This window comes from Phoenix dactylifera, chromosome 10 (genome assembly GCF_051530095.1).
Source record: "Phoenix dactylifera cultivar Ajwa chromosome 10, Ajwa_hap1_PhDact_Kaust_v1.1, whole genome shotgun sequence".
NCBI classification, from domain to species: Eukaryota; Viridiplantae; Streptophyta; class Magnoliopsida; order Arecales; family Arecaceae; genus Phoenix; species Phoenix dactylifera.
The window spans coordinates 13023996-13046021 of record NC_143199.1 but is presented as its reverse complement, the minus strand read 5'-3'; the positions used below and the strand labels follow the sequence as shown (position 1 = coordinate 13046021).

Sequence of the window (22026 nt, the reverse complement as noted above, 5' to 3'; positions counted from 1 at the left end):
AGATAAAGCCCGTGAGGTACTAAAGTAAACATCCACAACTCTCGAAATCCTGCAGATAAGATGATTTTGAATCAGTGAGCAGGTCCTTTCGACCAATCCTTGGAAACTACTAGTATTAGCAATATTTTGAAGATCCGAACTCTTAGCTTGTGTACGGTCCAGATTTCACCGAGCACTCCAGTATAAATGAGTCTTACAACTCCCTAAACAGAAACTTAATGACTTTAATTTAGATTGCATACTAACCTAGAATTTGGGCTGATTTAGTAAATAAAACCGTGTGTGCTTTGAAATTCTTATCATTTATGTATCTTAAATTAGATTTTAATTAAAAAAAAGGAGTTTTTGAAATTCTTAGCTAGTATGCATTTGGAATTTGATTTTCACTTCATAGATCAATCGATAAAAAAATAAAATAAAATAAAATAATCATAACAATAAATGATTTATTTTAATATTGAAGTTTGTGGGTATCATCACTGGAAACCCTCACGAGACAAAACTCGTCCACAAGGGCCACCTAGGGGTTTAAAGCCTTATTGCATACGGTAAATGCAATCGCGATTCCTGCGAAAGTGAGTTAATTGCTTTTCTATTTTGCTCGAGGACTAGCAAAATGTAGGTTTGGGGATGTGATAAGTGCTAAATAATGTATAAATTTATCTATTTTACATAGCACTTATTATTATTGTTATTCACATATTTTAAATTAAACATAAGAAAATGTGTTTGCCCTCTTCATTGCATTTTAATAAATTATTAGAGGTAATTCAAGTTTGGTTTAATTTTCTATATTGATTTAGTTTAATGTGTGTGCAGGTCGAGTCATCCCATTCACGAACTAGTCCCAATCTGTTTCATGTGTGGACTACTTTCTCCAACATGTGCATGAAGCTATCCATTCCTTTGTCCATGTCATATTTCCCCATCTACACCAAGCTTCCCAACCTAGCAAAATAGAGGCCTCTCCCATTTTCTCCACGTGTCCAAACTTCTTTTATTTTAGATTCAGAACAAAACCCTTCCAACCTACCCGAGTGGACCCCAACCACTTTTCTAAAAAAAGAAGAAGAAATATAAATAATAAAAAAATTCACATATCCTCCCTCATTCCCGTATTCATCTTCCACATTATTTTATTTTATTTTTTTTTCTTCCCCTGTTTCAGAACAAGCCGCATGATCCTCCGCATCGTCCCCCGCTTCCGCGTTCAAAGAACTCCTCCCAGCCGATTCTAAATCTCAACATCTTCATCTCCTTCCCCGAATAAATCCCAGCTCACGACTTAAAAACCACATGTTTTCCCCCTGCTCCAAAATAGAGCCCATCTCCCAGCTCAGTCGTAGCCATTCCTTCCGCTTCCTCCCGTTCGCATTCAATCGCATCTGAGCCTTCTCCGCATCCCTCCCGCGATGCAATCCTCCCAAAATCGGCAAATCATAAATCTTCCAGTCCTCCCCAGCATCGCGCGATCTGCCCAGCAAGTCTTCCGCATCAGCCCGCCTCCCCGCCTCCTCACGGCTGCTTACTTTCCCAGCAAAACAGAGCAAGAAAAAGAACGTTCTTCCCCTCCAATCCAACGCCCGAAGCAGGGGATTTCTCTTCCCAAAAATCGGCAGATCATCCAACCCAATCCTCCACTCCTTCGGCGCCCAAAGGTTTCCTCCCAGCTGATTCACAAATCCAACGCCATTCCCTCCGGATCATGGCCAAAAAAATCCCCTGTTTCAAGATCAGATCGCATCCCAGCACGTCCGCAGCCTTCTTCTCGTCCGCATCCTCTGTGCATCTTAGCGTGATCGATCGTTATTCACCTTCCACTAAATCCAGATCATCTTCCGCGTTGAAGAAGCATCGGATCACGCCCACTGTCCGCAAGGATCCAACCTTTGCTTCCAACTCTTCTCCGCGATCAACACATCAGCTGCCGGATTCCTCCCCTCCGCGAAGCCAAGATCCAGCTTTTCCCCATATGAATTAACTTCAAATCCCCCGGATCCAGTCATCCAGCTGGAGCAAATCAGCTCTGCGGAGAATTGAATTTAAATTTTGAATGAAACCGTGAGAAGTAGGGGGGGCTATAAAAGAGGAGATTACTCTGCGAACAGGGGGGGAGGACCGGGAAGGATAGAGGAGTTTTGAAGGGATGCTGGGATGCCAGGGAAGAGTCTTTTTATTTTATTATGAAGATGGGAGGACGTCCGGAAGCCATGCGCGGCTAAACGTCCAATCTAGGGCTGGATGAAGCCCTAGCAATGTATCAGGGCAATTGTAGTTTTTACTTTTTTATTATTTTGAAGCTTGTTTAAATTCTTATTTTCAATGAAATATTTCTTTATGATATTTAAACTTTGAGCATGCTAGTTACTAATCATGTTTGCTAAAGTAGTCTAAGATGATCCATGCCTAGGAAGATAAAGTGTGCTACATCCTAGATTAGCATACTTAGGTAGACACTTCATGCTATACCGAAGATGGATCTTCCTAAAACTCTTTATGTTTTTATTTTAAAAGGCCTGTAGCCAATTTGCATGCCTCTCCAAAATATAAAAATTAAGAACACAATCTCTAATGCAATGCTACGCGGTGGATTCCAAACCCTAGATCCATCTACTTTGATAAATTTCAATTCGTACTCATAGATTAATTCAGTATAATTAAGTTAGCAAACTCTTCTTTTTGATTTATTATTAAAGAAAAATAACTTGTCTCCAATCCCTGTGGACCGACATCCGTAATCACTATCCTACAGGATATGTGCTATTGCGTGGTTTACTTTTGAAATTGAAAGAACCGATCAGTTGTTGCACAAACGAAGGAACCAAGGTCTCATCACAAATCCAAACACATTCTAAGATGCTTCTACCTCGTTCGAGAGATCGTCGAGAGATAAGACATAGTGATTGAACGAGTAGACACAAAGAACAACCTAGCAGATCCTTTTACTAAAGCTCTACCACAACAGCAGTTCGATCGCCACCTCAATTGTATGGGGATGAAATATAAGGGCGATTGGCTTTAGTGCAAGTGGGAGATTGAAAGAGTAGATACCCTACAAGCTAATCACAATATGTATTCCGAAGGATTTTCTTTTGATTTTTCAAATCATGTACATGATATTTAAATATGAATAAAGGCATTGTGTTTTATCATATGCTGTTGATTATATTTGTGATAAACTCCTTAGATTAAGGCAATAGTTTTGAGACTATGATAAGATCATACTAGTGAGACCTAAAATCCTAAAATTCTAATCTTAAATATTTCCAGTCATTAGTACATTGAGTCGGAGATCAATGTTACCGGCAAGACTAGCACATCTTATATATGTTCGATGCAGAGGGTGATTGATCTCACAATCACTTGTGTGAGACACTAATACAAAGATGTAGGTGCTCATTAAAGAAATGAGTTCACTGAATTGACCTGCCTTGAGAATATCTTATGAAGTCTTACTTACATGTCAAAAGATGATTCTCTTAGTGAAAATTGCGCAACTGATCCTTTGACCTGAGATCACCATGGTATCTAGTGCACATAAAACCATATTTTGGTTTACACTCATTCATGACAATAAGTTGTATACGAGTTCTTCTGGATATGGTGGATTGTGTACGAAGATTATGAGTAGATCAACAAGGAATCAATCGCTTCTGGTAAGAGAAGATCGCATCCCATTTATTCTAATCATATGATAATTCAGGGAGTCTTTGATCAAAGCTGGATGAAAATTAGAAAGAATTTCTAATATTTTATGATTCGAATTATCATTAGAAGATTAAGAGAAATATGAATACTAAATTGAGTTTGACATACATTCATACTCATATACATATTCGGGATGTAGTTTGCTTGAAGGATTGAATTGCACGGTAACTTGCCACTGAAGGGTATTTTTGGTATTTCTACCAAATTCTATATTTTTTGGGTAGCCATGACACGTTGCTAGATGTCAATCTTGTCTTATAAGTTTGATCAAATTAAAGTGTTGCCCAGATAGACAACCCAAGGGGGGGGTGAATCGGGTTTTAAAATAATTATTGCAATTTAAAAGCTTTGTGAGTAACTAATTAAAACTTTTGCAAGTGGATTAATTAGTTCCTATATGCAGTGAATGAAAGGAAAGTAAGAGACAATAAAGCAATCACAAACACAAAGAAATTTATAGTGGTTCGGAGCTAACCCTTGCTCCTATGTCCACTCCCCAAGCCTCACTTGGGAATTCACTATAATCCCTCGGATTACAGCCGGTTGTTTTACAAGCTCACAACCTAACTTGTTGTTTTACAAGATCACAACGAACTCGATCGGTTTTTCCAGGCTCACCGACTAGAACCACCCGATTGTTTTTCCGGGATCACAATCAAACCCTTACACCGTTGGTTTCAACCTAGGCTTACCAACAAACCTTTACACCCTTGATTCAATCCCTTGATTGAGTCAAGTAAGGAACAAGAGGTTTGAAAACAAACAGAAAAAGAAAGAAGCTTCTTAACAAGCAGATATTCAGCGATATTAACAAGAGAGAAGTTAAGAGCCCTCAAACAAATTTATGAAGATGTAGAGGAGGGCTTCTCGAACTCGGGGTCTCCTCTTGAATGTCTTGAAGACTTGATGACTGACGGAGACTTCTTGAATGCTGGAAAGAGTTGGTTGGTTGGAGTTTAATGCCCCTCTTCCTTCTTTCACTTGTATTTGCTTGAAATCCTTTGGTAGGTGGAGATTACTTGTTTTCTTTGAATGGAATGTCACTTCTCTACCTTGCTACAGTTCTCTGTGGCTATTTAAGCCATTCCCTACGGAAACTATCCGTTAGACACAATATTGTAGCCGTTCTGCACATTCTGCAACTCCTGACAATGTTTCCGTTGGGATCGGAGTCGACTCGCGCGATCTGGAGTCGACTCGCCTGTTGCAGGAGTCGACTCGTGCTTTTCTGGAGACGGCTCGGCAACTATTCCGGATTTGAATTAAAGTGTTGTCTCGACTTGGAGTCAACTCGACTCAACCTGGAGTCGACTCTCCAATGTCCGGAGCTGACCTGGCATTTTTGGAGACGACTCGTTCCAAGAAATCCTGAGATGTATTTTTCAAGTTTGCTCACTCGAGTCAACTCGGCGCTCAGACCCAGAAATCCCGATCTTCTGTCTGTTGACTTGTGCCGTCTCGGAGTCGACTCGAACTGTCTCGGAGTCGACTCGGCTCTCAGTATCCGAAAAACAGTCTTCTGTCTTTTGGGGTCGCGCTGCCTTGGAGTCGACTCGAACTGTCTTGGAGTCGACTCGCCTCTCAGAGACGAAAATACCGTCTTCTGTCTTTGGGGTTGCGCTGTCTTGGAGTCGACTCGGACTTTGCGGGAGTCGACTCAGCTCACAGTGTCCGAAATTTGCTCTCTGACTTTTGCCTTGTTTTCCTCTGGGAGTCGGCTCTCGCTTCCTTAGGAGTCGACCTGCCAGCCATCGGAGTCGATCGAGTTCTTCAGGAGTCGACTCGGCTCTCAGGGTCCAAAATAGCTTCTCTGTCTTTCTGTCTGTTACTCCCTGGAGTCGACTCGTTCTACTCTGGAGTCGACTCGGCAAGCATCGAAGTCGACTCGCGCTCTTCAGGAGTCGACTCGTTGACAGGTTCTGAGATGATTCTTTCTGTCCGTCTGTCTGTTCTCAGTCGGAGTCGACTCGTAATGTACAGGAGTCGACTCGAGCTCGTGCCAGTGCTTCTGATACGCTTGGAGTCGACTCGTAATTTTCCGGAGTCGACTCGAGTCTCAGACTTTGGTTCAAATTGAGTTCTTTACTTATCCAAAATGTATTGAACCAAATCTAGAGACACTTAACCATAAATTTACAAGGATTTGACTAAAATACTAGATTGAATTCATTAGTACAACATAAGATATACTCAAATGCTTTGAGCTCATCAAAATCAAATAGGGTTATAATCAATCACTCCACATAAAGAGTTTAATTCGATCATCAATTAGAAAGAATTCTAATTGTTAAGTTCGGATTTGTGCAGTTTGGACCTAAATCGATTAGAAAAGTTCTAATCAAGTTGGGTCAACTCGCACTCACACTTATTGCTGGCTAAGTATGGAACCCAATGGATCACACACAAGGAAACTTATCAAGGGTCTAATTGGATTAGATCATGTTTGCGAGATCAACAACCTGGCAGGTGTTGCAAACCTTAGCTCCTGATTCGAATTGGACTCGAATCTGATTTGAATTCGATTCAAATCTGATTCTTAATTGATCTAATTTAATTAGATCATATCATGATATGGGTTAACCAAGAGTTGACACCTAATTGGCTTGGTTTGAGTCTAATTGAATTAGATTTGATTAATCATTCAATTTAGACCGTTGGATCTTCTTCAAACCGTTGGATGAAGACTTAATTGATAAATTGATGGTGCCATGGATTGGAGCCATTAGATCTTCATCATAGGATGATGAGAGATCATGATGGCGTGATGGATTACATCAGGAGGCGTGATGATGAAAAATACGTGAAGGAAAGAGAAAGAATACGTGAAAATTGAATGGATAAGGATGAACCATTTATTTGATCTTATCCATTCTCTCTCTCCTCTCTTCATCACGCCTAAGGTGAATGTGGCGCCCTCTTTCATGGCCTTTCGATCACATCAAGGCTTGATCAATGGATGGGAATGGCTCCTACATTTCATGCGTGAGTAGAAAGAAAATAAGGGAAGAGTACGACGCAAAGAATGAAGAGACGTATCGTAAATACGTCTCTTGGATGGATAAGGATGAATCCTTATTTGATATACCTCCCTCTCTCTCTTGCTTGTGCCCCATTCCAGATACGCCTCCCCTCTTGTTGGCACCCTTTTATCACACCTTTTTATGCATGAGGGGAAGGCTAGGATGCATCCCTTCACATCTATAAATAGGGAGCCATTCCACCGTATTCTTCATTCCAACTCCACTGCATTCTCTCTCCCTTATTCCTTCTTTCTTACAAGCCTTTGTCTCTTTCTAGCATTGCTTCTAGAGTGTCCTAAGCCAAGACAAGGAGGTCTTCTTTAGGACAAAAAGATTAGAAGTAATTTAGAAAGGTGAAAGAAAAATAAGAGAGGAGAGAAAGCAAGCCAAGTTGAATCCTTTGGAAGGATTCAGCATTAAGGATCAAAAAGCTTGGAGCTAAAGTCTTGATCGAGTTTCCGTGTGGATCACCATTGGAGGGCGGACATTTGGACGCCTCGTGGAGATTCTACAAACTTGGATTTAGCGTTACAAGTATTTTTCTATTTCAGTATTTATATTTATATTGTTTGATTGTTACCATTAAAGTGATCTAGGCTTATAAGGGTTTCATGTTAAGGGACTTTATTAAGAAATTTTTAAAATCCCTAGCTTCCGCTACCCATTATACATGATCGGAACCCTACAAGGAGATCATTTGCGGATGGAGTTGGATCATGGAAGAATCGCTGGGACTCTGTTTCGAAGCTGGAGAATCCAGAAGAAAAGAAAACTTTGATACGTGGAACCTTTTGCATGCATCATGGGAGGACTGGACACGGCGGACGGCTGGGAAGCTTGGGAATCCGGCTGCTGGGATGCGTGGGAAGACTCACGGAAAGCTGGATTGGCTTGGACGCAGGACTTCACATGCGGACGGCTGTGTGGGATGTGCGGAAGAAACGGGATGATGTGGAAGGAGCTGTGGACTTTGAATGGTCGATTGTATACGGGATGAAGGCTGATCTACGGACGTGATATAGGCTCAAATAGTTTCACGTGGGAGAGGATGAAGCTGAACTCGAGAGGTTGAACTTGATTGGATGTGGGAGAAACTAATCCACATGTGGATGACACAGGGATTGCTGGGACTAATCCGTGAACGGGATAACTCGATCCTTAGACTCGACCATTTGAAGTTGAAATCCTTTTTGAGAATTTGACTGGACCTGCATACATTAGACTCGACCAATATGACAAAATCAATCAAACTCGAATTACCTCTGATAATTTATTGAAATGCAATGGTGAAGGGGAACACACGTTTCCTGGTTATATTTACAAAATATGTGCATGAAAATAATGATAAGTGCTATTAGAAAGAGGTTAATTTATGCATTATTTAGCACTTATCACACCCCCAAGACTAAATTTTGCTAGTCCTCGAGCAAAATAGAAAAAGAAATTAACTCACTTTCACAAGAATCGCGACTGTATTTACCGTATGCAATAAGGCTTTAAACCCCCTAGGTGGCCCTAGTGGACGAGTTTGGTCTCGTGAGGGTTTCCGGCGCAGATAGCCACAAATTGTTGTCTCTACCCAAAGAATTTATTATATTGTTTTATAAAATCTAATTTCAAATGCATTAATGCCAAGAATTTCAAAAGCACACAAAGTTTTAATTATTAAGTCAGCCCAAATTCTAGGTCAGTATGCAGCTTAAGTTGAAGTCATTAAGTTTCTGTTAGAGAGTTGTAAGGCTTATTTATACTTGGGTGCTCGATAATATCTGGACCATACACAAGCTAAGGCTTTAGATCCCCCAAAATAATGCTAAAGCTAGTAGTTTCCAAGAATTAGTCAGATAAGACCTAATCACTAACTCAAAATCATCCTATCTTGCAGGATTTCGAGAGTTGTGGATGTTTACTTTAATACCTCATGGGCTTTATCTGTAATATTCAAGTTTACTCGAATTTTTACAACGACGGCTTTCACACTATCATCTTTTTCAAGGTCAATATTATTTTCTCTTTTTCTTTTTTATTTTAATTATTATTTTAATTATTATTATTATTTTATTTATAAATAAATTATGCACTTTTACTCTTGTAATTATTCCTCCGTGCGTCGAGCATTCAGTCAACAATCTCCCACACCAGATAGCATAAGGTGTTGGGCATCAAGACTCCCCTACGGATCTATGCTCGGGTTTATCATCGCAAGGCCGCTGACCTTTAACAATAGGTAACCTTTTTCGATGTACCTGACTAAATTCACTCTATATATATATTTTTAAATAAATATGAGATAATAGTGAATTAGATAGGTATGATTCATCAGGACTCAAGGTTGCTACCAAACTTAACAACATAATGTTGAACCTTATCCTTAGAAGTACAGGCCATGTGTGTTGTGAAATTCCAAAGTAAAAATTATCTTACAACTCGCTAAAAGAACTTTTAATAAAAAAAATTCAAATTGTCTCACTTCTGACTAGTCATTGGGCTTGTTAGATTTTATATACTTTATGCATTTATCATTTCAAAACTAATGCATAGAAATAAGATTCTTATTTAATTCATTTTTTTATTTTTTTACTTTTTATTTTTTTATTTTTTTTATTTTTTTTAATAAATCAAAAATTTGAAAAACTTATTCACAAATCAAAAAATTTGAAAAATTTCTTTAAAAATTTCAATCCCATACCCCCAACCTAGATCAGACATTATCCTCAATATTTTTTTATATTATATTATTATTTTTATATTATTTTATTATATTTTATTGTGGATGAAAATATGATGCATATGGAGGATAGAAGCATTTTACCGTAGTTGCATCAGTAATATGAGAACTTCTGTTAAGAAATTACAAAAAAAATGCGACAAAAAAAGTGCAAAAATGACCTATGAGAATTGGGTTGCCTCCCAACAAGTGCTCAGTTTAACGTCTTCAGCCAGACGCAGCGCATCCTTAATTATCCCGATAAATAGGATCCATCAAATCAAGGGATTCGATCAACTGTCCATCTGCAACACACTCTATATAAGGTTTCAATCTTTGGCCATTAACGTTTAGGAAATGACCATCAAATGGGGTTTTGAATTTCTACCACACCATGAGAAAAAACCTTCTTAACTAAAAAAGGACGATCCCACCCAGAGCGAAGTTTACTAGGGAAGAGACGTAATTTATTATTGAATAGCCAAACCTTTTGATTAGACTTGAAAGATTTACGGTTAATGAATTTGTCATGAAAAGCCTTAGTCCTTGCCTTATATATTTTGGCATTTTCATATGCCTCATTGCGTAACTCTTCAAGCTCGTTGAGTTGAAGTTTCTAGTTAGACTCAGCTGCTACCATGTTAAAGTTAAACTTTTTAATGGCCCAAAAAGCTCTATGCTTAAGTTCTACCGGTAAGTGGCAAGCTTTATCAAAAATCAGTCGGTAAGGAGACATACCAATAGGAGTCTTATAGGCAGTACGGTAAGCACAGAGAGAATCGTTTAACCTCTGAGACCAATCTTTCTGTTGCCCAAGGTGACAAGCCAAGAGGGGGGGGGGTGAATTGGTTTCTTTTAAATTTAAACTATCTTACTCAAGTCAAATGGATGGTTAGTAAGCTAAAGCAAATCACAACACAAACAACACAAAGTATAGTGGTTCGGTGCTCTCCTTAGCACCTACGTCCACTCCCCAAGCGACCCCTTGGGAATTCACTATAATCTCGCAGATTACAGTTGGATTGTTTTCCGGGCTCACAATCCAAAAACCTTTGTTGGTTTTACGGGCTCACCAACGAACCTTTACACTTTGGTTTTCCGGGTTCACCAAAAACCTTTGTTGGTTTTACGGGCTCACCAACGAACCTTTATAATTGGTTTTCCGGGTTCACCAATCAACCTACTCCGTTGGTTTTCCGGGCTCACCAACCAACCTTTACAAGTTGTTTAACAAATAAAGAAAGAAGATTTAAACTCCTAAATGAGCAAATGAAACAATATAAACTACAAAGAAGAGTATAGAAAATATTTATCGCTTTGAAGTGGCTTCTCTCTTCTTTGTCAAGGATGCTTCACTCTACAAGGGAGGATGGAGCTCTTGATGACTCTTTGAATCTGCTCAACCCCTTTCTTTGATTCTTGAATGAAGCACTTGGATGAAGAAGATTAGGGCACTTTTGTTTTCTTGTGTACTCTTTGATATTCCTTTCAAAAGTTGTTCTATCTGATGAATAGTGCCACTTTAAATAGTCTCCTACATCCATTGGACAAGCCCCAATGGTTAGAATTCAAAAACTAGCCGTTACTGACTTTGGGAAGGACAAAAAGTACATCTGCAGAACTAGCCGTTATGCTTCAGCCCGTGTTTGGGTCGGCTCAACCTGTCCTTGGGTCGACCCAACTTTCACTTGGATCGACTCAAACATTCCTTGGGTCGACTCTCTCAGAAAACACAGAAACTTGAAATTCAGCCTTCCTTCCCTTGGGTCGACCCAACCATTCTTTGGGTCGACTCAAAGTTCACTTGGGTCGACTCAACTTCTTCTTGGGTCGACCCTCTCAGTAATTCCAGAGAACCATTTTCTGTCTTTTTTTCTGTCTTGCCTTTGGGTCGACCCTCTCAGGGTTTGGGTCGACTCAAGCTTGGGTCGACTCAACTACTTCTTGGGTCGACCCTCTCAGTGAATCCAGAGAACCATTGTTCTGTCTTGTTTTGAGGATCTTGATGTTTGGGTCGACTCATGCTTTCCTTGGGTCGACCCAACTCACTATTCATCTGTGCCATTTTTGCAGAAGTGTGCCAAATGATTTCTTGATGTGCCGGGGTCGACCCAATCATCCTTTGGGTCGACTCAATCCACACTTTGCTGCATCTCAAGGTTAGATTCATTCAAATAAACAATGAAATATATCTATATCACTTTATACAAATATCCTGAGAATAATAGTCTTATAAATGAAGTATCAATTTAACTTATAACATACTCTAGATAATTGCTTGTTAATCATCAAAATAACACTATCATCCTCAATCTCCCCCTTTTTGATGATTACAAAATAAAGAGTATGAGCCTATTGATACTTGTCTTTAAGATCAGTTTTTGAAAGGGCTTAACTTGCTGAATTTCAGCTTTTCATATATAAGAGTGAAATCTCCCCCTATTTCATTTAAATATTGCCAATTTGACTTTTTGAATTGCTCCCCCTTTCATTTATAATTCATTAACGATGAAACTTCAAAAATTTGAGATAAAATATGAGTTTCAGGTTATGTATCGGGGTGCGAGAGGTGCGTGCCAAATTCTGAAATTATATGTGCCAAATTCTGAAATTTGATAGAAATTTTTGATTTGATAATTTTCATTGTTACAAATTGCTCCCCCTTAGATGTATAAGCTTTCTTATATGATTTTCAATTTGTTTGCCCAATTATTTCTCTTTTCTTGCATAAGTTCTTATTTCTCTTTCTTTACATAACTTCTTATTTCTTTTTCTTTACTTCTCCTTTCTTTAACTTTCTTTACTTTTGCTCTTATTATTCTTTCTTTACTTACTCTAAAGATATCTTTAGTTCTCCCCTTTTTGTTACTTTATTTACTCTAAACAATATCTTTACTTCTCTCCTAAGATCTTTACTTCTCCTAAAATAAATACTCTTTCTTTACTTCTCCCCCTTTTTGTTATCATCAAAAAGATACATGGGAAAGATGCAATAAATACCAAACTTCAAACTTCATTGATCAAAATGGGAACATTTTCATACATTCATGCCAAAAACAAAAACAGATACAATGTTCCTGAATCAAAGTTTAAAGATACATGATAAAAGCAAAATACATATGAGAACTAGATATCTAGCCTAGGCTCTAAACATAGATGCTAAGATCAGCCTAGGGAGACTCTAACGGCTGGGATCTAGTCCTCATCCTCTTAGTGTACGTGGCGAGGGGAGGTCGAGCCTGGTGAGACTGTGTCTGGCGTGGAGCACGACGAGCTGGATGACTCTGTGCCGAAATCTCTGACTCAGCAGCCTGTGGCACAGATGGTCCATGGGTCTCTCTCTCTCTCCGGAGTGCTCCTATCTGCTGCCTCAGATCACTGATCTCAGCAGACATGACGTCCAATCGGGCGTCCAATCGGCTCGTCAGCCCGTCAGTGATAGTCCTCGCCTGAGCTGACATGAGCTCAGTCATCCTGCTCCAGAACTCATCCGTATCTCTCGGAGGAACGGATGATGATGGTCCAGCCTCTGAAGGTGCAGTAGGATGATCCATATGCTCCTCATCCTCATCCTCTGGTGCATCTCCCTCTGGTGCCTCATCCTGAATGCCTGCTCCAGTGTGAATCCACTGCCCATTCACTTTCTCATATCCCATGCGTATAAGTGTCCGTGCAGTGTATGTGTCAGTATGATGCAGACTCTTGGATGCCTCCTCCTCGAAAGCTAAACCGTGCTGTCGAAAAATCAAGGTGAGTATCATACCATAAGGTAGTGATACCCTGGAGTTGCACATCACCTTCCTCATCTGTCTCAGTATCATGGCCGGAAGATTTAGGGGAATCCCCTGAATCATACACTCATCACTGCTAGATCTCGCTCTGTGATGAGATCGAATCTCCCGGTCTTTGGAAATAAGATTCTATTTATTATACTGAGCAGTAATCTCATTTCAGCAGTAAGAGAACTAGCTATTACCTTCGTGGAAAAGTCGAAGTTCTCATTTTCCATGATCAACTGTAGAGCTCTCATTTTGTTTTCAGGCTTTTCCGGAGTGGCTCCTACGCAGGGTAGATGAAGTAGCTCACTCAAGCTCTCCTCGGAAACTCGAACTCGAACCCCTCGAACTTCCGAAACAAGCCCTCCCATACCAGTTTTGAGGAAGGCATAGAACTCCTGAACCAATCCGGGGTAGATCATCACGTCTAGGGAGCAAAGATACTCCCAACCTTGCCTTTGGATCCATTCCCTCAACCGAAACCCTTCTTGATCAAAGAACTCGGAATGGATCCTTCTCCCCGTTGTAACCGGTCTCCCCGCAAATCTTGCAAGTATCACTGAGGAGGAAGGAGGAGGACGGGCCTCCGCACGTGCCTCACGTCGTGGAGACACGGTAGATGGCTCCGTAGGTTGCCTTTCCTCCCGTTGGATCCGTGTGACTCTTCCAGATCTCTTGGCTACGGCTCTTTTGGGTCCCATTTCTCTAAGATCTCAAGGTAATCTACTGTTTGGAGGAGTTTGGAGGAGTTTGGAGAGTGGGGATTAGAGTATTCAGAAGAGGACAAGGGCAAACAGTGCCCTAACAATGCTCTCGGGTCTCCTTTTAATAGTGGGGTCCCGACGTTGGGTCGACTCAAGATTTTTCTTGGGTCGACTCAACGTTGGGTCGACCCTATTCTGGGTTGGGTCGACCCAAGTGCAGAATTTTTTCTTTTCTCTTCCTTTTTGCTTCTAAGAATTTTCCTTGCTTCCAATCCTTGTAAACTCTTTATGGGACAATGATACATGAGTAAGGAATCTCTAGATAACAAATTTGACTCATGTTTCATGGGATTTTAGAAATTGGAAGAATGTATCATGAGACTACTAGCTCCCTTTTATATTTCTTCAATAAAAAGGATCACATATGCCTAATTCCCTCCTTAGCATGCAGAATCTATCTTCACTCAATGGTTTCGTAAATATGTCGGCTAATTGTTTTTCAGTGCATATATGCTCAATACATATATTTCCATTTTGCACATGATCCCTAATAAAATGGTACCTTATTTCTATGTGTTTGGCTTTCGAATGCTGAACTGGATTTTTAGTAAGATTGATGGCACTAGTATTATCACACTTAATAGGAATATTATCTAGTTTAACTCCATAGTCCTCTAGTTGTTGCTTAAGCTATAATACTTGAGCACAACAACTACCAGCAGCTATATATTCAGCTTCAGCTGTGGACAGTGCCACTGAATTCTGCTTTTTGCTAAACCATGATACTAAGTTATTTCCTAAGAATTGACATGTGCCACTTGTGCTCTTCCTATCTAATTTGCATCCGGCAAAATCAGCATCTGAATACGCAAGCAAATTTAGACAGGAGTCCCTTGAGTACCATAGCCCTATATTGGTAGTTCCTCTTAAATATCTAAGGATTCTCTTAACAGCACTTAAATGTGACTCCTTAGGATCCGATTGGTATCTAGCACATATTCCTACACTAAATACGATGTCGGGTCTACTAGCAGTAAGATAGAGCAAGGATCCAATTAGTCCTCTATAGAGCTTGATATCAATACTCTTCCCTTTTTTATCCTTGTCTAGCTTGCTAGTAGGATTCATTGGAGTGCCTACTTCCTTATGATTTTCATTCCCAAACTTCTTTAGTATTTCCTTTGTATACTTAGTTTGATGAATGAAAATGCCTTCTTTAGTTTGTCTGATTTGTAATCCTAGAAAGAAGCTTAGTTCTCCCATCAAACTCATTTCAAATTCTCCATGCATTAAATCAGCAAATTCTTTGCAAAGAGTATCATTTGTGGCACCAAAGATTATGTCATCTACATATATTTGTACCACTAATAGATTTTTGTCCTTTCTTTTGAGAAATAGAGTTTTATCTACATTTCCTCTACTAAAGTCATTATTAAGCAGAAATTTGCTTAATCGATCATACCAAGCCCTAGGTGCTTGCTTTAATCCATATAATGCCTTATGTAGTTTAAAGACATGATTTGGCAATTCATGATTCTCAAAACCTGAAGGTTGTTCTACATATACTTCCTCCTCAATAAAACCATTTAAGAATGCACTCTTCACATCCATTTGATATAATTTGAAATTCATGAAACATGCAAATGCTAGAAGTAATCTAATAGCCTCTAATCTAGCTACAGGAGCAAATGTCTGATCAAAATCTATTCCTTCTTCTTGATTGTATCCCTTAGCTACAAGTCTAGCCTTATTTCTTATAACTAATCCATTTTCATCTAATTTATTTCTAAATATCCATTTTGTTCCAATTACTGAATTATGCTTTGGTCTTTCAGTTAATGTCCATACATTACTTCTTTTGAATTGATTTAATTCTTCTTGCATGGCATTTATCCAGTTAGTATCTTTTTCAGCTTCTTCATAAGTCTTAGGTTCTAATTGTGAAACGAAAGCAAGATAATCATTTAAATTCCTAAGAGATGATCGAGTTCTTACCCCTTGAGATGGATCACCAATGATTAAGTCTTTAGGATGTCCATATGCATACCTCCATTCCTTTGGCAAGTTTTGGGATTGTGGTGGCACGCTATCATCTCCCTTATCTTGATTTGGCACGTCATCAATATTCAACTTTTCAAAGTCGATAATTCCTGTATCATCATCAACAATATTTTCTTTCCTAGCAGACTCACTATCAGACTCATCAAATATAATATTGACTGACTCTTCCACTACTAAGGTTCTTTTATTGAATACTCTGTATGCCCTGCTAGATCTGGAGTATTCTAAGAAGATACCTTCATCTGACTTGGCATCAAATTTACTTAGATCCTCCTTGCCATTGTTTAAGATGAAACATCTACATCCAAAAACTTTAAGATATTTAGCAGTTGGTTTCTTATTCTTCCAGAGTTCATAAGGAGTTTTCTTGGTTATAGGTCGTATTAAAACTCGATTTAGAATATGGCAAGCAGTGTTTATAGCTTCAGCCCAAAAATACTTTGGAAGATTTGACTCACACAACATTGTGCGTGCCATTTCTGCCAATGTCCTATTTTTTCTTTCAACAACCCCATTTTGTTGAGGCGTTCTAGGTGCTGAAAATTGATGTGATATTCCATTTTTAGTGCAAAATTCTTCAAAGTGTTGATTTTCAAATTCCGTACCATGATCACTTCGAATTGCTACTAAGGTGAGTTTCTTTTCATTTATGATATTATTATATAGTTTCAAAAATTCTGAAAATGCTTCATTCTTATGTGCCAAAAATGAAACCCATGTATACCTTGAAAAATCATCAACAATAACTAGTCCATATTTCTTCCCTCCTAGACTTGTAGTTCTAGTAGGTCCAAATAAATCCATGTGTATGAGTTCAAATGGTCTAGTTGTTGATACTACATTCTTCGATTTGAAAGATGATTTAGTTTGTTTTCCCAATGAACATGGTCCACATATTTTATCCTTTTCAAAGATCAATTTTGGCACATCTTTTATTAATTCCTTCTTAACTAGTTTTGATATTAATTCCATACTAGCATGTCCTAATCTTCGATGCCAAAGCCAACTAGTTTCATTTTTCTTTTCTTCATTAGTAATTAAGCATAAACCATTTTTTCTGCCTAACTCATGAAGATCTACTAAGTAAATATTTCTTTGCCTTTGTCCTACAAGTACAATGCTATTATCTTTAGGATTAGTGATTATGCATACAGATGCTTCAAATGTAACTTTAAACCCTTTATCACAAAATTGACTTATACTAGGAAGGTTATGTTTCAAACCCTTAACTAATAAGACATTTTCTATAAAAATAGATGGAGCAATGAAAATTTTATCCTTTCCAATGATATGCCCTTTACCATTGTCTCCATAGGTTACTACTCCACCTTTCTTTGATTCCAAGGTGACAAATTGATCTACGTCACCGGTCATGTGTCTTGAACAGCCGCTATCTAGATACCATCGTTTTTCCACTTTATCAGCTGTAAGACACACCTGCAATCAAGATCAAGAAGAAACTTTAGGTACCCAAACTAAGTTGGGTCCTTTAGGGTTAGTACTCCATGTTCCTTTTGGAACCCAAACTTTCTTGAATTTAATCTTTTGATTATAACTTGATTTGTTTTGACTGGACTTTCTAAAGTTACATTCATATGCTCTATGTCCTAACTTATTGCAGCAATAACAAGTAATATTTTCACTTTTAGCTTTTACAAAAATGTTCTTTAAGAATTTTTGTTTCCTATTTGTTCTATATCCTAAACCAACCTTATCATATACAGCTTTTTGGCTATCAAGAATCATATTTAATTTGGTAGAACTAAGTGTAAATTTATCTACCAAGGATTTATATTTTTCAGCATTTTCTTTTAGCTTGATATTTTCAGCAATTAGATCCTTGGTTTTATTTGTAAGTTTCCTACTCAAAGTTTCACAGGTATGAGACAGTTTTAACTTGTCCTTAATAAGAGATTGATTTTCTTCTTTTAGAACTTTATTTCTATTAATTAGTTTCTTATGTTCTTCCATGAGTTCTAAGAATGCATCATGTAATTCATCAACAGTAAAATCACAGTCAAGTTCAGAATCTACCTCATCGTCATTGGCCATATGACACATTTGGGCCGTCTCTTGATGATCTTCCTCCTCCGAACTTGATTCCTCACTTTCACTCCATTCAGCCATAAAATTCTTCTTTTTCAATTTTCTTGCCATCCACTTCAAATCTGGGCAATCTATCTTATAATGCCCGGGTTTGTTACACTCATAGCAAATGGGAGTTTCTTTTTCCTTTTCTTTGTCCTTACCCTTTTCTTTGCTTGAGTTACCTTTAAGGAAGGGTTTCTTTTTATGGAACCTATTCTTACCTCTCATAAATTTTCTGAATTTTTTCCCAAGCACAGCCATCCCTTCTTCATCGATTTCTTCATCATCATCTGAATCTTCTGATTCAGTTAGTTGTTTAGGGGTGGTAGTCTTTAGGGCAATGGGCTTTTTTCTTTTGACCTCATCTTCTGAATTTTGCCTCATTGTCAACTCATGGGTCATGAGTGATCCTAGAAGCTCCTCTAACTGCAGTGTGTTGAGGTCCTTTGCTTCTTGAATAGCGGTTACCTTGGCCTCCCAATTTCTTGGTAGAGACCTGAAAATTTTTCGCACCAAATCAGAGTTAGAGTAAGACTTTCCTAAACTCTTAAGCCCATTTATAATGTCAGTAAAACGAGTAAACATATCAGTTATGGACTCAGTAGATTCCATTTTAAACAATTCATACTTGTGTACTAATATGTTTATCTTTGACTCCTTAACTTGATTGGTCCCTTCATGTGTGACCTCAAGTCTGTCCCAAATTTCTTTGGCAGTAGTGCAAGTAGATATTCTATTAAATTCATTTACATCTAATGAGCAGTAAAGTACATTTATAGCTTTTGCATTTAACTGTGCTAATCTTCTATCACTTTCATTCCAATCCATTTCTGGTTTGGGTATGATAGTGCCCTCTATGTTGAGTGTGGGTGTGTGAGGTCCTCTAGTGATGATTTGCCATAGTTCATAGTCTGAAGCTTGAATGAATATCCTCATTCTAGCTTTCCAATATGTGTAGTTTGTGCCATTAAATAGAGGTGGTCTATTTGTGGATTGTCCCTCACTCATAGAACATCCCACTTGGGTTGTCATGATCTTTAACTCTTGATTGTGAGATCAATGAGTACTATTAGAGCACCTTGCTCTGATACCACTTGTTGCCCAAGGTGACAAGCCAAGAGGGGGGGGGGGGGTGAATTGGTTTCTTTTAAATTTAAACTATTTTACTCAAGTCAAATGGATGGTTAGTAAGCTAAAGCAAATCACAACACAAACAACACAAAGTATAGTGGTTCGGTGCTCTCCTTAGCACCTACGTCCACTCCCCAAGCGACCCCTTGGGAATTCACTATAATCTCGCGGATTACAGTTCGATTGTTTTCCGGGCTCACAATTCAAAAACCTTTGTTGGTTTTACGGGCTCACCAACGAACCTTTACACTTTGGTTTTTCGGGTTCACCAAAAACCTTTGTTGGTTTTACGGGCTCACCAACGAACCTTTACAATTGGTTTTCCGGGTTCACCAATCAACCTACTCCGTTGGTTTTCCGGGCTCACCAACCAACCTTTACAAGTTGTTTAACAAATAAAGAAAGAAGATTTAAACTCCTAAATGAGCAAATGAAACAATATAAACTACAAAGAAGAGTATAGAAAATATTTATCGCTTTGAAGTGGCTTCTCTCTTCTTTGTCAAGGATGCTTCACTCTACAAGGGAGGATGGAGCTCTTGATGACTCTTTGAATCTGCTCAACCCCTTTCTTTGATTCTTGAATGAAGCACTTGGATGAAGAAGATTAGGGCACTTTTGTTTGCTTGTGTACTCTTTGATATTTCTTTCAAAAGTTGTTCTATCTGATGAATAGTGCCACTTTAAATAGTCTCCTACATCCATTGGACAAGCTCCAATGGTTAGAATTCAAAAACTAGCCGTTACTGACTTTGGAAAGGACAAAAAGTACATCTACAGAACTAGCCGTTATGCTTCAGCCCGTGTTTGGGTCGGCTCAACCTGTCCTTGGGTCGACCCAACTTTCACTTGGGTCGACTCAAACATTCCTTGGGTCGACTCTCTCAGAAAACACAGAAACTTGAAATTCAGCCTTCCTTCCCTTGGGTCGACCCAACCATTCTTTGGGTCGACTCAAAGTTCACTTGGGTCAACTCAACTTCTTCTTGGGTCGACCCTCTCAGTAATTCCAGAGAACCATTTTCTGTCTTCTTTTCTGTCTTGCCTTTGGGTCGACCCTCTCAGAGTTTGGGTCGACTCAAGCTTGGGTCGACTCAACTACTTCTTGGGTCGACCCTCTCAGTGAATCCAGAGAACCATTGTTCTGTCTTGTTTTGAGGATCTTGATGTTTGGGTCGACTCATGCTTTCCTTGGGTCGACCCAACTCACTGTTCATCTGTGCCATTTTTGCAGAAGTGTGCCAAATGATTTCTTGATGTGCCGGGGTCGACCCAATCATCCTTTGGGTCGACTCAATCCACACTTTGCTGCATCTCAAGGTTAGATTCATTCAAATAAACAATGAAATGTATCTATATCACTTTATACAAATATCCTGAGAATAATAGTCTTATAAATGAAGTATCAATTTAACTTATAACATACTCTAGATAATTGCTTGTTAATCATCAAAATAACACTATCATCCTCACTTTCGTATTGGGGTGTATTGTTTTTTCTAAAATGGGTTTTATCTTCCTATTGAAAACTTCAACTTGCCCGCTTGTTTGGGGATGGTACGGGGTGGCAACTTTGTGGGTGATTGAATACTTGCGAACCAAAGCTTCAAAAGATCGGTTGCAGAAATGTGATCCCCTATCACTAATGATAGCTCGGGGTGTGCCAAAGTGACTAAGGCCCTGTTTGAGGGAGCTGTTGGCAGTAGAGCTGTTAGAAGTAGAGCTGTTGGAAGTAGAGCTGTTTGAAGTAGAGCTGTTATAGAAAGCTGTTTGCTGTTTGGTAACTACATTCGTAAAGTACTGTGGTACTTTGTTTTGTATTTGGTAAATAAACTGAGAAAGTACTTTTGTATGACAAAATTACCATAAAGGACATTGCATAGTATTATACAACAGAACATAATAAAACATAATATAAATTAATACATAAATATACGATATAGTATAATATTATTGTAATATAAAATAATATTATGTTAATATAGCATAATAGTAATATAATTATTAGAGTAAATTAATATTTGGTAATATAACATAATATTAAATTATTTAACATAACATATTAATGTATTATGATATAATGTAATATATATTATATTTATAGTATAATACAATAATAAGTATAAAATATTATAATTATTAGTATAAATTAATTTCTCATAATATAACATAATATTAAATTATTTAAAATAACATATTAATGTATTATAATGTAATGTAATATAATACAATATTTATAGTATAATACAATAATAAAGGTATAAAATATTATAATTATTATTATAAATTAATTTTCCATAATATAACATAATATTAAATTATTTAAAATAACATATTAATGTATTATAATGTAATGTAATATAATATAATATTTATAGTATAATACAATAATAAAGGTATAAAATATTATAATTATTAGTATAAATTAATTTTTCATAATATAACATAATATTAAATTATTTAACATAACATATTAATGTATTATGATATAATATAATATGATATTATATTTATAGTATAATACAAAAATAAAGGTATAAAATATTATAATTATTAGTATAAATTAATTTTCCATAATATAACATAATATTAAATTATTTAACATAACATATTAATGTATTATGATATAATATAATATAATATTATATTTATAGTATAATAAAAAATAAAGGTATAAAATATTATAATTATTAGTATAAAATAATTTTCCATAATAATTTTCCATAATTTCCCATAAAATAGTTTTCCGCGGTCCAGGGGCTCTTCTTCGTGGTCCACGCTCGAGGAGGACCTCAGCGTGGGCTGCGAGGTTGATAATAAAAAAAAACAAT

General features: G+C 37.8%; 1 protein-coding gene across 1 annotated transcript in view; it reads right to left on the bottom strand.

Annotated features, from left to right (window-relative positions):
- The window catches only part of LOC149752688 (uncharacterized), an 85513-nt gene extending 66309 nt beyond the window's left edge, over window positions 1–19204 (bottom strand). Inside the window, exons 1-2 of the mRNA XM_089925985.1 lie at window positions 18011–19204; window positions 17026–17413 (exon numbers count right to left, since the gene is read on the bottom strand). Coding sequence (XP_089782111.1) covers window positions 17026–17413; window positions 18011–19096 — 1474 coding nt within the window. The 5' untranslated portion in view covers window positions 19097–19204. The remainder of the gene's footprint in view (window positions 1–17025; window positions 17414–18010) is intronic.
- Window positions 19205–22026: the final 2822 nt, after the last annotated feature.